The following is a 21,022-nucleotide window of genomic DNA, read 5'->3' as shown; positions in this document are numbered from 1 at the left end:
TGGCCAACATGTCATCATCCTTCCCACTTCAACTACAGCTTTTCTTACTCACTCAATCCTAAAATGAATCCATCCACCTACTACATTAATGGCAACCAGTACGTTACCTCCCTCTAAAATGCCTAGTGGGTAAATGCATTCCATCATTTCTGTGGGGCTTGTGGTGAAATGATTACCATCTCATACTTTCATGCAACCTTACATGTTATAGGAATTCCTGATGCTATCCTTAATAGACCTTTCATCACTATCCTCGGCACCCTCTTTGCCAACTCATCTACCATCCATTTACCCTCATAATATATGTGGGTGATTTTGAATTCTTCAAATTTCCTTAATAATCTGGGTGGGTCTTAGCCATTTCCCTAACTTCCAGTTTGGTGTAGCATTCTGTCAGATGGCATTCACCATTATGAGTCCCCTCCAGGGTGAACCTGTGTAGCTCTGATTGCTACTATGGGCTTTAGCTCAGATAGTGCCACCTGAAATTCTGTCATTAAAATTTTAGGTTGCAACAATAATTATGCTTCCACACAAATGATTCCACTCAAACAGTCTCTTATCACACAACCTGCTCCACTCAGCCCCAGGTTCGCTCTAGAGTCTCCACCAAAAGTAATCTAACACATCCTTCTTCCAGTTCTTACCACTCCACATTCTCTCCTGGATTGGAAGGAAGTTCAACTTCCCTGCACCAATTAAGTGGGGAACTTGAGTCCCCTACTCTTACCACTGCTCCATCTGCTATCTTGTTCTTACTTGGTGAGGTCTATGCAGCACACTCTCTTCAAGTCAATAGCACTTTAGATTTTTGTCGCATTTAGTTGCTGGAGCAAATTATTTAGTTACATTTTATGAGCATTAAAGGCTGCATTTGGTGGTTTGTGGATTGTAATATGAATGAAATGTCATGGAAAACCAGTAGCAATCTTTCCATAAGCATTTGATGCTGAGTTTAAAGACATTTCGGATCTTTAGCAGCAAGAAGACATATTTCTAAAATTACTCATACTTGGGGTATTTGCAAAGTGCATAATTGATTTAATATCCAGGTTGAATATCAAAACATCCAAATTCCATAAACAGAAGCTTGTATAGTTATTTCAGTTTTACAAGATGTGAATGTAGCTTTTTCATAGACATGTATCTGCTACAAATGAATGAAATAAATCACACCAGTATTGCAAGTACTTATTTGTACTGGCAGTTTTCATGAATCAGCAAGTTAATGTACTTAATGTATGCAAACCGTTCGACAAAATTACTGTAGGTAAAAGTGCAAAAAAAAAAAGCAAATGGGATAGCAAACTGCAACATGTAGATTGACAAAATCAACAACTCTGTAAAAATATCAATCTCTCTTTTATCAAACAGTTGTCACCCACGTAATTTAGATATTTTAGAAAAACATTAATTAGAAACATGATAGAAAAAAGTAGAACATTTATGAGCTTCACAATTAAAGAATGTTTTAGACATAAAACTACTAGACTCTAGGCTAATACATCAAAGGGTAAAATGGAGGCAGGCAATGAACTCTACCTGTAGTTCCAGATGAAAAAAGGATGTTTGACATTGCTTGTACAGGTTGTACAACAGCCTTGTATTCATAAGCTCTGCTGTTAAAATATCAGCCAAGCTAAGATGTTGAATAGGCATTTATAAATATATTTCACAAAGAACAAGGAGAATCTTAAAAATGTAAAACAAATAGCAGTAGCACCATTTTAAAGTATCAAACAATTGTAAAACTTTGTAGAGATCACAGAAAAGATAAAATGAAGATCATTTGGGATCGCTTTACACACTTGATTAGAATTGATTAAAAAGATGTGCAAGGATAAAGGTGTCCCCTAACTGGATAATGCTGAGTAATGCGAAACTTAAAAAGAAACCTTCCATAGTTTATCTTACAGCTCAAAGGATTTCAATCTTTTAGACAACCTAATTAGAAAGAAATCAATATTTACAAGCAAATGGTTTTAATTGTTTACTGAAATGTCCCTTTCTTTAGGACATTGGGAATTAAAATGAAAACTAAATAAAGTATTCAAATGAATTTATTGGAGCATAATGAATAATTTTGAGTCAATTTAATTTTAAACGGGAGATTTAAAAAGGGACAAAAAGAAACGAGATGAAGAGACAAGAAGAGGGGAAATGAAGTCACTGTATTGGGCTTTAAAAGAACAACGATAGATTCATTTCAGCATGCTAGGTCTATTCATATCTTTTGGTAGAGCTCTAAGTGCTTCTTGTTTTAGTTCTAGTTTCCTGCAGACAAAAACCCTTGGGATTCTTTCAACAGGTTGGACAGGTACCCAATTTGTTTTTGGAAGGTGGATTGCAACAGAGTTCACAGCCAAGCAAAATTGTTCAAGGTATTTTATGATTGTTTAGAAAAAAACATGCTTGTAATGGTTTATCTAATTTGAGGGCAATATACATCTCCAATTTCAGATATTATGTGCTTTTGCAATGAGGTTTTGATGAATAGAAATCAGTCTTGCATGAAAATTGTATGTTTAAATTTGTGTGGACAAATCTGGAAAAATATCAGTGGGATATTACAGTGGTATCAGAGTAGGGCACCATGAAGGACTATCAATGCAGAGCAAAGTTATTAATATATTTGATGGCATCATAAGAGAGTATTATTTACCCTTGATGGAGGCACAATATATTATAAGCATTAATCATTCAGCACGGGTCAATCAAGTATGCAATTACAGGAGTCAAGCCAAGCATGGTTACTATATCATCATCTTTCGTTGCAACAGGAGGGGCAATACCGCCAAAGGTTAAATTTATACATCATTGTCCGAATTGGCAAGGATAATAAGTTGGTCTTACATATACCTTATATGGAGTGTTATCGATATGAATGGTTGGATGTCTCGGGGCCAAACAATTAAGTAGGTCAATCAAGGATGCAATTACAGGAGTCAAGCCAAGCATGGGTACTATAGCATCATCTTTCGTTGCAACAGGAGGGACAACACTGCCAAAGGCTAAATTTATACATCATTGTCTGAATTGGCAACGATAATAAGTTAGTCTTACATATACCTTATATGGAGTGTCGTCGATATGAATGGTTGGATGTCTCAAGGCCAAACAATTAAGTAGGTGGAAATATAGATTGAGCACAATATCAACATCTGCTATTGACTCCAAATGATCAAGACAGCTAGCCATATTAGCATCGAACAATCATCCCATCACGGAAGTGATTAAGTGATGATTAATATTAATAGATACGTATTGCTAATAAGAGACATCGATATTATTATCAAGTCAATCATCTTACTAATAGTGTTTATCATTGCATTATCGAGTGCTTCCCTACTTAGCTGATCCACATATTAATCACATTGCAACTAAGTTGTTAATCAATCAGTTATTGATTAATCACAATAAACATTACGATAATTAAGCATTTGTGAAGAGATGCATCCCAATCTAAACACTTAACCCTTGATAAGTGATTGTATACATGTGTGTATGTGTGTGCGCACGTGCTCAATGGCTCTTCAAGCATATTGAAGATTTGATATTACATAACTTATACTTTTCTTTGTAGAAGTTGTAATGTCCCCGCTTTCCGATTAGGTTCAAATGCTGTAACCTGCAACCATTTGTCAGTAAAATATTGAAAATTGTATGTAAAACATATTAGCAATATTGGATTTAAGTAAATACTAATCTAAATACTACCCAAGCTACCCTTCCTAATCCTTCGGGAGAGAACCTTTCTCTAGTCACCTAACCCTCTGGTGAGAATTTTATCTCAATTAGGTAATTGTCATAGAAAGAGCTTCTCCCTTAGGCCTCTTTGGGATCTCTGGTAACACTACTTGGTAGAGATCCCACCTCTACTAAGTCTCTTATCTCTAACATATGCATATGTTTGACCACTACAATATATATATTTTGTCTCTAAGAGATTCTCTATATATCTCTCTCTGGAATTCAATTTGGAATTCTGCCATTTGATTATGAATGTCCTCTGGTCCTTGAGTTTCTTTATAGAAAAATCGACACTCATAATGAATGTCCTCTACCAAGATCTACTTGGTCTCTAACAATATGAGTTCTCATTTAATTATACATTCTACATTATAATATTAGATTTGACATACCTCAATTGGACAATATTTGTCTCAACTATTATTATTCCTTAATACTCTGACTATTAATTGGATTGTCCTTAGTCTATAGGGTTTATATCTCTATCATATAACTTAAGTATTTTCCCTATCGCTGAATTGACCAGAATCTCCTCTCTATTGATATAGCTGAGAGGGCTCTTGTTGAATGTTCTCTTTTCCCAAATATTTGATCTTCTACATAGAAGTTTCTATGTAGTTCTATTAACTATGTTGCATGTTCGATACTCTTACCAAACTTAGTGCCTTTTATCTCCTCCCTCTTTTATTCCATCTTAAGATGTGATGATTCATTAGTCGTTCTTTGATAATTTGTGTGATAACTCCATTTATTATATTTGTTTCTTCCTTCCATCAAAAGAAGCAATGTTTGAAGCCACAACCATTCTCTTCCTTCTTCATGTGATTTTACTCTGACTATTTATCAACGGTGGCAAAAGATATGTCTTATTCGGTATATTGTTCACTTCTTGTTTATGGTTGATTGGTTCTATTCAGTTGATGATTAAAAGATATATTTCTAATTGTGATTCTCTTCAATACTCTGCAATGACTACGTCTGACTTGCGATTGATAGATTAAATGTTTACTGTGCTTCCTTATGTAGATGTATAGTCTTCTTTCATCATTTGCTAGTTGTTGTCCACAATGGTATTTGACTGATTACTCCTCATTAACCCTTCCGTCCATGCTATTACTGTCTTTTGTTTTCATTTCATTCATAGACTTCACTGCTTACTTTCCACATTCCCTCGTCATCTTTTATTATGTTCAACAATGACTTCACATATTCAGAGATGCTACCTATAGGATGTGGCCCTATTTATGATTCTGCAGATGTGTTGCAAATGACGATTTGCAGCTATATTTGTAATGCCTGAATTCATACATATTCTTGATCGACTTATTAGTTGGTCTACCTAGTTTCATGTATTCAGTCTGAATCTCTTTTATTTGCTTTAATTTCCTTCAGCTATTTACCAATCCTAGTGCAGATTCCAAGAGATAAAAACATATAAAACAAATACTTCCCCATAGATCATTATATATAGCCGATGATTATCTTGAATGCTCACTGTAGGTGTACTTCCAATCCACCAATTTTTTTTTTGAAACTTTAAAAGTTGCCCCCGTAAGAGATTCTCCAAAATTGTTATCAGTTTTCCCTCAACATTTTTCCATGAAGTTAATTTAGTCTGAAGTTTTAGATTTCATCATACAGATCTAAGTTGGAAATAACAGGAAAAATTCATCAGCTCAAAGTCTGAATTCTAAAATTCAATTACATGATTCAAAGTTGTAGTAAGTTGAGATTGTTTGTTTGTCACGAAGATCACGGGTTGGATTCAAGTGATTTTGTAATGAAATGTACATGGCATATGTTAAGAGCCAACCTTCGGTGATTGCTATAAGCTTGATTACCCCATATGTGTTAAGAATCAATGAAGTGGCGATGTCAACGTAGTGATGGAATAGAGACTTCTTGTGAAAACACAGGCAGCATGTTTTTCCTGTTTAAGCAAAACACCCGATTGTCTCCTCTTCATTTCCAAATAGGGACACTTTTCTATTACCTTATGTGTGATGCCCATAGTGAGGGAAAAGGGAGATTTCAATCACAAGATAAGGCTATTGATTGTACAATGAGATGCCATGAAACAGGGGAAGTCCACCACTATATTCAATTTCATGAAACAGCTGTGAGATGAATACTAGAAGCCAACTATGTCATTTGCGGCGCATATATCAGAGAAACTCAAGCGTTGGCTGGAGCTTATCCTTGATTTCCAACATGTTACACATAGAACCAACACATCAATTGATTTATATACATACATACATACATATATATATATATATATATGATCATCACAAAGAAGATCTTAGCTAAAGAAATAAATATCCGAGCAATGGAATCATATGCTCAATTAGAAGAATAGATGCTCAAATTCAAGAAATTAGATGAAGTTATTCCTATCAATGAAGATTTAGAGCACATGTCTGTTCAGGATGAATCCCCTGAATCCGTGCTACGAAGAAAACTCAGACAATGTATGCCGTCTATTTAATAAGATATCTGTCTAATGGACAAATGCTTATCCAATAATGTCTTGCAGAACCCGATATGAATGTGTCTCCAGGAGCTTGCTAATTATCTTGAAGCATAGGCATCCTCTCTGTGGAATCTATTCAGAAATAAGGAAGAGATTTTTAAATCCAATGACTCCTATCTTTAAGTATATATACACCTGTCAAAGAACTTTGAATATGTTTTGACTCCAAAAGCTCACATACTAACAATAGAAGACACCCGAAAGAAAAGTAATTCTATAAAATTCATATTCTATCTTTTTTTCTAAATATCCTCGAGTTTGATTTTTAAGGAGATTAAAAAGCCAAGAAAGCAAAAGGCTTGAGAGAAAGGAGAAGTATTTGAAAATACGATTCTTGGTCTCCTAATAATATAAGGATGTTTCTTTCTTAAGAATCGGTTACAAATGGAACTAAAGGACAAATATGTGGACCAAATAGAAAGATAAAGGCCAAGAAAAGAGGTGAAAGACGGGAAGACTTAGAAAAACCGAACAGTCAGTTCTGGAACTGAAGAATAACCAAATGGTCATTGAAGAGGATTATTTATTCTAAATTCTTTTCCATTGAAGGGGTTCTTCTTTTCTGCAAAAGAAGGTATTGCTGGAGTAGAGGGGAGGGCATTTAATTTCTGTATTTTCGTTTATGCATTGGAGATTGATATTTAGTTTTTGTAATAGATTTGGCTATAGATTGCAAGCAAAAATAATCAAAGTGTTGTGTTTGTTGTGTTTAAAACAAGAAAGATTTTGTTATGAATCAGAGTATTTAAGCATCACTTTTTTTCTGATTACTTTCAATCGGAGTATTGTTGCAGTCAGTTTTGAGCACTTTCTTGCATTCTTAGTCAAATGGTGAATGGGTGATAGATCAGAGTACTATCATTCATTCATGTTCTAAAGATTAGGATGTTTAATCTTCATTTTCATTTCATGTCATTGCATTTGCATAACTAGCAATATCATCGCATCATCAATGCCAGGGAGTCATAGGTATTGTGAATTCTTGGAGTTGGCTAGGTTTATAACTGTATTTCACCGCCTAAGCTAGTTCTTTCTAGGGCTGGTTTGATTTTCCTCTTCCGTTCTCAGGTTAAGAACACACCCAATTAGTTTAGGAACAAACAAATTCATTGCATATCATTCATAAGGGAGTTGTATCTTTTAATTCAAAGGAAATCTATCAACTCAATGATAGATTATCCAACTGTTGGTAGATGATCATTTCTTTCGGATTTGGGCATTTCAGAGTTTTGAATAAGAACAATCTGTTTACCAACAGTCACTTGACCAGGCGTGTCTCTTGACTTAAAGAATTTGATGTATATATATATATATATATATATATATATATATATATATATATATATATATATATATATATATCGATGGTTTTTATTATAATATAAATTGTATGTAGATTAGCATGGATAAGGTCTTTATATGTTATATAAGCATTAAAATAGACTGATTTGTATGTCATTTTCGGGTCATCACCGAAGCACTCAATCTTAGAGCATAGGAAGGTTATGATAGCAAACATGGTGCAAGCATTTCATACATACATACATACATACATACATATACTCATCGATGTCAAAGTTCTCAAGTCAAGATTGTTAACAATGATGACAAATAGATATTGATGGTGATATCATTATCTTGAACAAGAACATCCAAAGCATGTGAAAGGAAAGAAGATTTAGTGAACCATTAAGATGTGACTTCATTATATCAGTAAAACTTGACAGCTATCAGTTATAACAATTCTAAAATCAACAAGAAGGCAAAGCATGAAAGAACTGAGAATAATTGTGAATGAAGGTAGAAAAGAGAATGACTATGTGGAAATATAAAAGACAAACATCCAATTTGGTAGTAGTGATGATTCCAACTGTACCTGCAGTTCTAGGTTTTAATGGATAAATGCAACAGTGAAAGAGAGATCATAATACACAATGACTTGATTATTTAAAGACAAAAAACAACAATATGTAAGTAGCAACCATGTAGACTTTGTTATGACTTGATTACGTGAAAAATGCAACAACTACAATGAATATAAACAAGAAAGCAACCCCACATCAGTAAATTGAGAACCACAGCACTGAGAGATTCTGATAGAACAAGACTACAAATAAATAACTTCCCAACCAGCTAAGTCAACAGAGATAAAACAGAATATGTTGATAGATATTGTGTGTCCAGCATATAGGTGTATGCAGCATTAAACATTAAACATCTTCTGAGCTCTGTTGGAATTACAGTACAGCAGTATCCTATGTGCATGGATTTAGCGATAATCATGTGAAATAATATCAGCGTACAAAACAAAACTCGATTATATCAGAAATGAAAGACAGAAAATTCACATGGTGGTTCAGCATAATTAGTATGCAGGCCAATATACTCTAGAAGAGGTGTTGCTTTAATTACCTAAGGACGAAAGTACTTTGGCAGCAATAATAATGATGTTAGCCGACTGGATGGTTCCGGCGGTGTTTCTGTAGCCGACGGTCCGGCTGTGTTCCTGTAGCCGACGATCCGGCGATGTTCCTGTAGCCGACGGTCCGGCGATGTTTCTGTAGCCGACGGTCTGGCGGTGTGTCGGTATTCCGTAGCCGACGGTCCGGCAGTAAATAGTTTGTAACGGATAGAATAATTGTGGCCGATGGACTCCTTCGAGAAGGTTCGGCAGTAGTATTTATATCCCGTCTGGGATCATTGTAAATCATTCACTTACTATTGCGAATATTATGCTACTGTTCTGCTGTTATTTTCTGTATGCGTTCATTTACTTTACCTGTACGGTAAACATTTGGCGCCGTTGCCTTATGAATCTGGAAGGTGGGAGGAATGAAGATTAATGCCAAATCAGCTTAACAAGGATCGGAATAAGGTGAAGGGAAAAGATGGAATCCGTATTGCGCAAGAGACTTTAATTCTAGCACAACAAGCCGAACGCTGACGAAGATTTCAAAGGATTGCCGACGGAAACCGAAGTGCGGAGGAATTGTTGGAGGAGACTCAGCAGCGGGTGGAATTGGTGGAAGAAGCACGGGAGGAGTTCTTGAATTTGTGTTCGCCAAGGGAAGAAAATTCAGACGAGAGAGCATCAACTCGCACGGCTCGCGGTGCCGACGGAGCATGAGCGTGGAGTGACCTCTTCGTCCAGGATAGACTTCCGCGGGAAACAATTTCGGAGGATCCTCCGTCTTCACCAAGGTTCGCAGCTGTCGACACCTCCGGTGTGGGAGTATCGACTGTCGGTGTGGGAGTGCCGACCACTGTAGGAGTGCAGACTTCCAGAGTTATGGCGGGACCCAAAGAAAAATTACCAAAATTTGAAGGCGATGGTACAGCCGACCCCCTCCGACATTGTAAGACATGTGAGACGATCTGGCGGGCAAATGGAATCACAGATGCCGACGAATGGGCCAGGCAATTCCCGGCAACCCTACAGGGTGTCGCGATTGATTGGTTTTCGGATATGGATCCGCAGAAGTTGGATACATGGGATAACATTAAAAAGGAGTTCTTGGCGGAATTTAAACTCTTACGGGATGATAATGAAATCGTAGCGGAAATTTTCAATACCAAGCAAGGGAAGCACGAAACTGTTCGTGTCTACGCCAGGAGATTGAAAGACTTAATAAACAAAATGGAAAGCAAGCCAGCGGACGAATTGCAGAAAAGGTGGTTTGTGGACGGCCTACGCTCGAAATTGCGGAAGAAAATGAAAATTGTTCCACCGTCATCATATGCCGATGCTTACAACAGAGCACTCGACCTTGAAAGTGCGCAGAAGACAAAGAAGAAGAAAACCAGCTCCTCTGACTCTGATGATGATGAATCCGCTCAAGATGATAGCAGCGACGACGAAGGTAGTAACAAAAAGGTTCGTGCCTTACAGAAAGATATGGTTCGAATGATGGAGTTTAAAAATATGCAGAAAGAGCCAAAAGGTAGTGAATTATGGTGCACGGAATGTAAGACCGACGGTCATACTAAAGGATCGTGTCCGAAGAACCAATTCTGCGACATCTGTCAGATCATGGGACACTCGACAAAGGACTGCCCCTTTAACAAGAAGACAAGAGGATCTCCGCAGGTGTTTCTCACACAGGAGGCTTCCCCGTCGGGTAGTAGCGGAAACGCGAATACTGCCGGTGCTACATTTGGAGGATACAAGAATAATAACAACAATGCAACCAATAACAATAATAATGGGAGCCGAAGTCGAACTCAGTATGATGCAAACGGACGGCCGATCGTTCAATGCCGGGCATGTAATTTATGGGGTCATTTTGCGCGGGATTGTACAGCGCCAAACACACCGAAATTATTATGCAGATGGTGCGGACCCGGCAATCACGAAGATTCCAAGTGCCCAAAGGCTGGAGTAAACTTGATCACTGTTGGCACGGATGTAGAGGAGGTTCTGGCAATTACACGGAGGCAAGCGGAGGAAAAGAGAAAAGTGGGGGAAGCACAGGCGGACATTGCAAAGGCATCGTCGGCGAGGACATCTCAGTTGAAGGATATCACCGGCACCTTGGCAAGGAACTTTGCAGAACAAAACATTGTACGACAGATCTTACAAACGAAGATACCGGTCAAGATAAGTGACCTCCTTCTCACAATGCCCCAGTTACGGACGGCCATTCTGAATCATACACCTTTTCCGAAAGCAACGGAGGACATAGGAAGCGACAGTAGGGAAGCGACGACAACAGACCCAATGCTGTTGGCACTCAACTCCGGACGGCATCCAGCAGTCGTCGAGATGGGGATTTTGGGAAATGTTTTGACAGAGACAATTGTTGACGGAGGGTCCAGCATGAATGTCTTGCCGGAGGATACTTGGAAGAAGTTGGCAAAGCCGACGCTGTGGCCACCTACATTTCAGTTACTCACGGCGGACCAGCACGGGATCAAACCGTTGGGAACCTTAAGGGCACAAACGGTAACTATTGGTACGCAACCATTTTTATTGGATTTTGTGGTTATTCCATTGAAAAGAAAAGGATATGATGCTATTTTGGGACGAGATTGGTTGGTACAAGCAAAAGTAAAACATGATTGGAAACGCAATACCCTATCAATAGAGCGCGGAGGCAAAAGATTCATAATTGACCTGCACACGCAAATGGTTGGCGAGGAGGCAGCATTGTCAGATTCTGACAGTGAAGGCGAGAGTGATGACGAAGGAAAGAGGAGAATGGAACCGGATGACGAAGGAGTATTGAGACTTGACGGAGGATCGAATGACGATGACCTGGATTCGGTGAATGGCCTTTACCATTGGCAGATAGAAGACTACGAACTCTTTCCGAGTTGCAATATGTTAACGGTCGACAAAGATGAGAAAAAGGAGAAAAACAAATGTCTGGAGGAATGCAGGGAAGCGGAAGAAGGAAAAGCTGCCATGGCTGAAGCTGAGGGGAAGAACATACAGTCTGAACACAGAAAAACGAAAGATCCCACTGTCTGGTACATGGTGAAGGGACCGCGCGGAAAGAAAAGGTTACACCGCAGCATAAAATTAGTGGAAGGGCACCAACATTAAAGAAATAATCTAGTTGCGCAACGACCGCAGGCACCGTGGGCGACGGGGGTGACATAGAACAAACGTAAGCCGTACGACGGTCAGAATGAAATCAAAGTGGAAAAGTTTAAGGGCAGATGGGGTGGACCATATCAGATTTGGAAGGTCGGCGACAATGGAGCAATCAAATTGGCGACCTTGGACGGACAGGAGATGGCTCAGTCAATTAACGAATCCAAGTTAAAACCATATCGTGCAAGGAAGCTCTCGCCGTCATTGCATCCTCCCTCGTCGTCAGTACAACACTGTTTGGCGGCGGCGTCGTCTAAAGGTGCCCCAGGTACCCCTGTTATTTGAAAAAAAAAAAAAAAAAATTTTTGCCCTGCGGGCAGAGTCTGTCCGCGGGTGAAAACAGCCCCGCGGGCAGTCTGTCCGCGGGTAAGAAGAAGCCCCACGGGCAGAGTCTGTCCGCGGGTGGAAAAAAAAATCCTCGCGGGCAAAGTCTGTCCGCGGGTAAGAAAAAGTCCCGTGGACAGAAAACAAATCCTGCGCACTTGAACCTCCAAATCAGTAGCCGCAGAGTTTAAATTTTTGTTCTTTTCCTTTCGTTGTTGATGATTTTTATGCAGTCCACGGGTGATTGTCCTGTCCGCGAAAGCAGTCCGCGGGGTTGAAAAAAACTCTCCGCGGGTGATTGTCCTGTCCGCGGGGTTGTAAAACAAAAGCTCGCTGCGTGTTTTGTAACCTTCCTCCAGTATATCTGCCACGGATGGAACAGAATTCGCTGCCAGCTAACTTCGCAAGGAAGACATTTGAATAGCGTAGGGGAAAGACTCCGATTGGCCTTCTGGTGTTACAGCACGGGACAACTTTCTTCTTCCTCGTCTAATCTCACGGGACTGACCTTCTGGTGTTTGATTATTTTCATTGCTGAAAGACTTATTGAGCTTCTCATTGCCGGAGTGTTTCAGCCAAAGATTGTTGGAGTGAGGAGAGATTGTTGAGTTTGTGTAGAAGATGGGTCTGAGGGGTTTTTCTATAAAAATAATTAATTAAAAAAAAAAAAAAAAAAAAGACGACGGATTCAAGTTGTTCGGAATGAGTAACAAACAATGCCGAACGGAAGGGGAAGCAGCAGTGGTTACTAGAAAGAGTGCAGAATCGGCAGATAATGACAGAAATGGTGTGTTCCGTGCATTTTTGTGTAGGTTTCGAAGTGCTAATTTGGTCTTGGCGGCGAGGGGCAGCGCGCACCCGGGGCGCTGCCCCAGGACCCCGCGGGGGCGTTGCCCCCTGGACCCCCAGTCGTGGCGGATATCAGTCGTGGGAGTCTGAACAGTTGAGAAGAGTTGAAGTCGCTACAGGCATGGACTTTCTGTGTGCCAGATGCAGTGGGAGCAAGCGTTGGCTGTGGGGCTGTCTTAGTGGATGCGTAGAGAGCTCGGGAAGAGCTGATCATCCGGTTGGAGGCAGTGCAGCGACATTGGGCTCAGGGTACCGAGGAATTGGAAACAGAGAAAGCAGCAAAGGTGGCTATCAAGGTCAGCTTAAGGAGACAGTATTGTGTTAGCAGAGGCTACAGATGTAACGGGACGAAGTCGTCAGGAGACGACTTTTCTTTTTTGGGGGGATGGTGTTAGCCGACTGGATGGTTCCGGCGGTGTTCCTGTAGCCGACGGTCCGGCGGTGTTCTTGTAGCTGACGGTCCGGCGATGTTTCTGTAGCCGACGGTCTGGCGGTGTGTCGGTATTCCGTAGCCGACGGTCCGGCAGTAAATAGTTTGTAACGGATAGAATAATTGTGGCCGACGGACTCCTTCGAGAAGGTTCGGCAGTAGTATTTATATCCCGTCTGGGATCATTGTAAATCATTCACTTACTATTGCGAATATTATGCTACTGTTCTGCTGTTATTTTCTGTATGCGTTCATTTACTTTACCTGTACAGTAAACAAATGAAACAGCAAGTCATCATTGATATGCCATGTGTAGAAGGCATTTTATGGCGTCATCTAAGATGTCTATGTGCATATAATAAAAGTCCTTCAAGAAAAGAAATAGAAGAAGACAAGTTTTCGGTGATAAGAGGATTTAAATTCAAAGCGGTGGCAATAGAGATTTACAACAACTATTGATATTGACCATACAGATAGAAAATATTGAAAGACCAGATGACATGCAGAAGACACGTAAAATACAGAGGAGCATTGGGTTTGGGAAAGAAATATGGATACAAGAAATAAAATCATGCAATCGAAATACCTACAACATAAGCCATGATATGAACATAGAATGGAAGCTATGTTACTGCTGATAATATTCATGCGAAGCCAATGACTTAAACTAATTATTATCGTGAAGTAAGAAGGGTTACACCTAATCATTAACCAAAGATGCAATAGTTTATTTTGTAAGATATAAAAAGAAAGATATTTTATTTGCAAAAAAAAGTCAGAAATTGGAGAAGAGTTGAGAATAAGCAAGTGGAATAAAAAGAATATGTAAGAAAGAATAATGGAGTGGATGAAGAAGTCAGATATAAGTAAAGTATAAAAGTAGAAAGGAAATATATATAATCAGATTGAAAAATTCGATTTATATAAATATATGAGTGTGTGTTAAATCAGAAAAATATTTGGTAATTAAAGGCTGACTTCAGGAAAATTGAGGAGTCTATAGATTCCTATAGATAAGAAAGAGAAAAGAAAGCAATAAAAGTATCCATCATCAGTTGAGCAAGCAACATTGATAAGGTGGAAAAGCAATTTGTGTGCAGTGGGTTGGTGCTCACGAAGACCAGCATAGCGAGTCGGTACTTCTAGTAGGTCAGTGCCTACGAAGTGTGGAGTTGGAGCTTCCAGTGAGTTGGTGCTCATAAACATAGGGGTTGGAGCCTCTAGTAAGTTGGAGCCTCTAGTAGGTTGGAGCCTACAAAATATTGTAAAAGAACAAGTTTATATAAAAAGCATTTGTTTGTTGTGCTTTCCTCCTGCATTGGGTTTCCATGTAAAATCATTGTCTTCCCATGCATAATTATTAATTTCAGCATTTAAAGTTATTAAGATAATTGTTTGGATTAAAAAATTAAAAAGGCAAAAGTGTTATTATACTAATTCACACCCCACCCCCCGCTCTGAATATAATAGTGTGCTCTTTATATATATCAGAGATGGCATCAATAAAGGAGTATAGCAATTCAGAATATCAAAGATGACATCTATCTCTGCCATAGAGGATTGTATAAGCCCGTAATAACAGCATATATCATATAAGAAAGATCAGCAACAGCCTTATAGATCTTGTGCATATATCATATTGTTTGTTACATCCCAAATTTTGCTACATTAAAAATAATCTTCTAGCCGTTGGAAAAATTTATGTGAGGTTAGTTGTTCAGTAAATTTGTTGAAAATAATGGTTCGTGTGAAATTGATCTATCGAAAGAGTTGTTGAAATATTTTGATTCTTGTGATTTGGAAATTTGGTTATTAGTTAATGTTTCATGTGACGTGTGTGTTAGCCATTAATATGGAATTGGAAAATGAATATCTAAGAAATTGAAAATGATTATGTGATATTTTATTATTATTTCAAATTATTATAAATATGTTATTACCTGGAATTATTCCCATTTTGCAGTAGCACAATGGCGAGGGGAAGTGTTGCCAAAATGAGTTAGGAAGTGGACACCCAAATCCACCGTCAAGCCATCAGGTATGAACCTAACTACTTGGACCAATGACTAAACAGCTAGACAAGCAAGAAAGTCCAAGGATGACCATGAGCTATCTAGTTGAACTAAAACACTATAAAATTCAAATAAGAAATTTTACCTTCATTATGTGGATGATCTTAGTATATCTTGTAATTACTATCATGTCTTAGTATAGTAATATTGTGTTTATACTCATACTTGTGTAGGTATAAAATATGTGTATGCACACACACACACACATGTATGTATGTGAATTTCAAATTTAGTGTACACACACACACGTGTGTGTGCATAAACCTACATATTAAAGCTACTCAGACAAGCTTGAATATATAAGAATGACGTTAATATACTAAGGCATGTGTGGATGATGTTGCCACCTTTATTCCTTTATTTCAATCTTGACTATGGTCATTTATTTATTTAATTGTTGAGCAGCCACCTTTTTGCCTTGACCCTTCTTATGCATCAGGCTTTATGTTGATTTTTATTCAAAATGAAACCCGTGCGATATTTCTTGCTACCTCAATCTTTCTTGCATAAATGAGAATGTGGGGGTGACTTCTTGAGTCTTGGCTCACTTCTTTGAAGGTGTTTTTAATATATTGCTCTCATTCCCTCTTGGGTGCTCTCCACATACATTATTGCTTTCACAGAACTCTCTTTTCAGTCATGCTAAGTTCCTCTCTGTTCTCATAACCAATACTTTGATATTGTGATTGGATTCTGCTTAACATTGTTGAGTCTGTGAGGAAACCAATGTATTGAGCTCGATCAAATTTGATTGTTTAACAAAAGCGGTGGCACCATTCTCCTCAATACCAACAATATTCAAAAAATTGTATCTACAAAATCAGGTCATGTTCTATATTTATACATAACTGAACATGTTCTTTTCATGCATTCTGAATTGCCACTACTCTAGAGCCGACCTTGCTTATTTTGTACTAAAAGCCATAATCGGATGTAGTCACTAGATGTATTCCTTTCATTATAAATTGTACAAAGAAACACTTATGTGATTATTGAAAGGCTATACATGTGATATGTTTGGAATTCGAATGCACTTATGTACCCCTGTCATGAGTACTGAACCATACAAGGATATGCTTTATATATCCTTGAGATGAGAAAGCTGCTCTATATATGTAAGAAACAATATTCAGAGTAAAGACTTTACTTTCTCATGATTGTTGATGTTTAGCATCAGGAGAAGTAAATCTGAATCTTCCATGATGTTATTATTTGTAATTATATTTCAAAGATATAAGCAATTTATATTCTAACTCTAATATATGTCTTATATTGCAGAGAAGTATCTACGCATCACTATCTGATATACATGACAGAGACCTATATATGTGTACATGTATTCATACTAATGTATGCATACATGTACATATACATACATCCCTATTATGTATATATATGAATTGTGACAATATTTATATGCATTATTGACCAACTTAAGTGGTCAAGATTCATATTACTCTTGACAGACCTTGCTGTCGAGCTTCACATTAAATCACGACAAATAGCACTATCAAACTTTGTATTACTCATGACTGATGATTATCGTTGGGTTTATTGCTATCCTCGACAAATGTACAGTCGGAATGCTATAACCCACGTAATATATATATATGTATATATATATATATGTATATTGCATCTTGTGTCGGGTTTACAACCCGCGACTTGGCACTATTAGTGATATCAAGATTATGCCTTGTGTTATCGGGCAACAACAATAATAAACATAGAATAGTTACTTGGAACATGACTTCGAAGGGGCATGTCCCTACATGGCCCTTGGGCCATGTAGAGGCATGACTCTTCAGAGTCATGGCTATTCGGGTGCATATATATTTGAGTTCCTTCAACTGCAATGAACATATTACAAAAAGGCAATACAAGTACCTGCAATATTATATTCACATTAGCATATCAATTGCTATTATTATTTCACAACATTTGTCTTACAGAGATCTAGAAAAAGCAATCAGAGCTGAAGAAGGAAGAGTTCCAATACCTACTACAAATACGTGAAGATAAGTAAAGTTATTCTGCTCATATTGACTCTGAATTTATAGAAATATATTTTTAATTGTTTATCTATCAGAGATCCTTTACTTTTAACATGGTATCAGAGCAACACTGATAAAAAAACCATTGCAAATATTAATTTTTGAGTCTAATTTAAAGGGAAAATAAAAGTTTTAAAAGGCATTAAAGATGGTGAACCATGTAAGAATTGAAGATAGATTAGATGGAACTTCAAATTTTTCATCTTGGAAAACCAGGCTTTTAATAATTCTAAGAGAGATGGAATTAGAAAATTATATTGAAACTAATTTACCTATGCCTAAAAATGAATCTGAGAAAGCAACATGGAAAAGGCACAATAATAAGGCAATGAAAATAATCATAGATTCAGTTAAAGATCATATACTTCCTTCTATAGCAAATCTCAAAACTGCATTTGATATGTTCTCTACAATTCAAAGTACATTTGAAATTAATAATACAAGTAGATTGCTCACTTTAAAACAAGATCTACTTTACATAAAAATGAAAAATGGAGAATCAATTACATCTTACTTCCTTAGAATTACTGAATTAAGGATCAATTGGCTACTATGCAAAATCAAATAGATGATAAAGAATTAAGTATGATTGCACTTAGAGGACTTCCACTATCATGAGAAACCTTCATAAGAGGTTTACGTTCTCATTCCAAACTTCCCAAGTTTGATCAACTGAAGAATGAATGCACTCAAGAGGAGTCCAAATTAGCATCCAGAGGTTTAATTTCAAATCAAGATGGTGACATCCAAACTTTGTATTCCAGATCAAATAAGAAAAGAAAGTTCAAACATAACAAGAAGGAAAATAATAAAAGTCACAAATCCCGCAAACATAGAGATTCGTCCAAAGATGCTTCAAATGTAATAAGCTTGGTCATTCCTACTATGTGTGTCCTGAAAAACAAAAAATTCAAATAGCATTGGCAGAAGTTAAAGAAGAGAATAATGAGAAGACAGACAAAGAAAATTATGCATTTATAGTAGCTCTCTCAAGTGAGTTAAACTCTAATCACAACACCTGGATCCTAGACAGTGGAGCTTCTCGCCATATCTCTAGATTTAAAGACAAGTTGGAGACTCTATCAAATCATGAATCAAAAGAAGTTACTATTGGAGACAACTCCTCTCATCCAATTAAAGGCATTGATACATGTTCTATTCAACTGAATTCTAATATCACTCTGCAACTAAAGAACGTCCTTTATGTGTCAGGGATCAAAAGAAATCTTGTCTCAATCTCTAGACTTGCTGATCAAGGGTACCACATTGCATTTAAAGGAGATAAAGTTCTATCCTAGACTAAGAACTCATCTATTAAGAAAGCTATAACCATAGGGGTTAGGGATGGAAATCTTTATAAACTATGTAATTTTCAAAACCCAGAGTTAAACTTAACTCTTAGTAAAAATAAGACAAACTCCATTGAAATTTAGCATAGACGATTAGGTCATCTTAATTTTCGAGCTTTAGCATCTATAAGTAAAATTGTAAAAGGTCTTCCAAATCTTAATTCAGATCACTCAAGTATTTGTAAAGGGTGTGCCTTAGGGAAAAACACTAAACACTCATTTCCCAATAGTGTCCATAAATCTAAAAACATACTTGAGTTGATTCATACAGATCTTTGTGGTCCTATGTTAGTTCCCTCTCTAAATGGATGTCAATTTTATGTAATTTTCATTGATGACTACTCAAGGAGAACTTGGATTTATTTTCTGAAACAAAAGGAGTCTTCTGAAGTCTTATCCAAGTTTAAAGAGTTTAAAGCCCTAGTCGAAAATCAATCAAGACAAAAGATCAAAACCCTTACGTTTGATAATCGGGGTGAATTCACTTCTGATATTTTCAAAAACTTTTGTATTTCTATTGGGATTAAGAGGGAGTATTTTGTACCTTATAATCCTCAACAGAATGGAATAGCTGAAAGAAAAAATAGATCCATTGTTGAGTCAGCCAGGGCCATGCTACATGATCAAAACCTTCATTACTCTTTTTGGGCTGAAGCTTCAAATACAGCTGTTTACATTCAAAATCGTTGTCCTCACTCTATATTGGAAAACACTACTCCTGAAGAAGCATTCACCAGAGTTAAACCAGATCTAAGTCATCTAAGAATATTTGGATGTCCAGTCTACATTCACATCCCAAAAGAAAAGAGAACCAAATTAGAAACTTCTGGGAAGAAGGGGATATTCATTGGTTATAGTGAAACTTCAAAAGGGTACAGAATCTACATTCCTAGACAAAGAACTATTGAGATTAGTAGAAATGTCAGATTTGAAGAAGACACCGCCTTCAAGACTTCTAATAATGATGAATCTATTTCAAAAGAAGATTAAGATACAGAAATTGAGAGGGAGGAAAATTTTGCAATCTCTTCCATGTCAAATCATACTGAATCTAAAAACGTCAACCTTAACAATAAGAAGAGACCCCTTTCGGCTAGAAAGATGTTAGCTGAAAATCAAGTTGAACCAGATGATGTAATTCAGGAAAGCAAAAGGACTAAAAATCAATCCTGCTATGTTGCTCTATTATCTGAACTCATAAAATCTAAACCTGCCAATGTTAAAGAAGCACTTTCACATCAATCCTGGAAAGAAGCCATTATTGAAGAATATAATTCAATATTGAAAAATGATGTTTGAGATATAGTACCAAGACCTAAAAACAAATCTATTGTTTCTTCTAAATGGTTATTCAAGATTAAACATGTTGCAGATGGCAGTATTGAAAAATACAAGGTAAGATTCGTAGTCCGAGGTTTCTCTCAAAAGGAAGGCATCGATTATGATGAGAATTTTGCCCCTGTTGCCAGATATACTTCAGTCAAAACAATTCTACCTATTGCTGCATCTAAAGGATGAAAAGTACATCAAATGGATGTCAAAACCGCATTTCTCAATGGAAAGATTGAAGAAGTTTATGTTGAACAGCCAGAAGGGTTCAGTATCTTTGATCACCAAACTCATGTTTGTAAATTGAAGAAGGGACTTTATGGTCTTAAACAGGCTCCTAGAGCCTGGTATGAAAGAATCATAGTTCCAAGAATCACGGCGATTCATGCGATTCACGCGATTCGGCGATTCAATTCAAGCCAAACGATTTTTTGTGAATCAGTGAATCGAATCAGCGATAAAGGGTTTATGAAATAAGTTACTCACTAAATTTCGAGGGTTTTTTAAATTTTCCGATTCATGGCCGATTCGATTCCGATTCATGGCCGATTCACGATTTGATTCGGCCTTGCCGATTCCAATCCGATTCCGATTCTTGTTACTTTGGAAAGAATAGATAATTATTTACTAAAATTAGGATTTGCCAAGAATGAAGCTGATCCTAATCTATACTTCAAAACAGAAGGTGATGATATGGTTATCTTTGTATTATATGTTGACGATTTATTAATCACAG

The 21,022-nt window shown here is 37.3% G+C and overlaps 1 protein-coding gene across 2 annotated transcripts in view; it reads right to left on the bottom strand.

Annotated features, from left to right (window-relative positions):
• AAE17 (acyl-activating enzyme 17) overlaps positions 1–21,022 on the bottom strand; it is a 331,094-nt gene that overhangs the window by 186,324 nt on the left and 123,748 nt on the right. Inside the window, exon 7 of one of the 2 annotated variants that reach the window (XM_089833393.1) lies at positions 1,543–1,619. In XM_089833393.1, the coding sequence (XP_089689519.1) occupies positions 1,543–1,619 (77 nt within the window). The remainder of the gene's footprint in view (positions 1–1,542; positions 1,620–21,022) is intronic. The other variant, XM_089833394.1, reaches the window with a different exon arrangement.

This window comes from Cupressus sempervirens, chromosome 5 (assembly GCF_028749045.1).
Source record: "Cupressus sempervirens isolate cs-2001-9-10 chromosome 5, ASM2874904v1, whole genome shotgun sequence".
NCBI classification, from domain to species: domain Eukaryota; kingdom Viridiplantae; phylum Streptophyta; class Pinopsida; order Cupressales; family Cupressaceae; genus Cupressus; species Cupressus sempervirens.
This window is presented reverse-complemented; position numbering and strand designations above follow the sequence as displayed.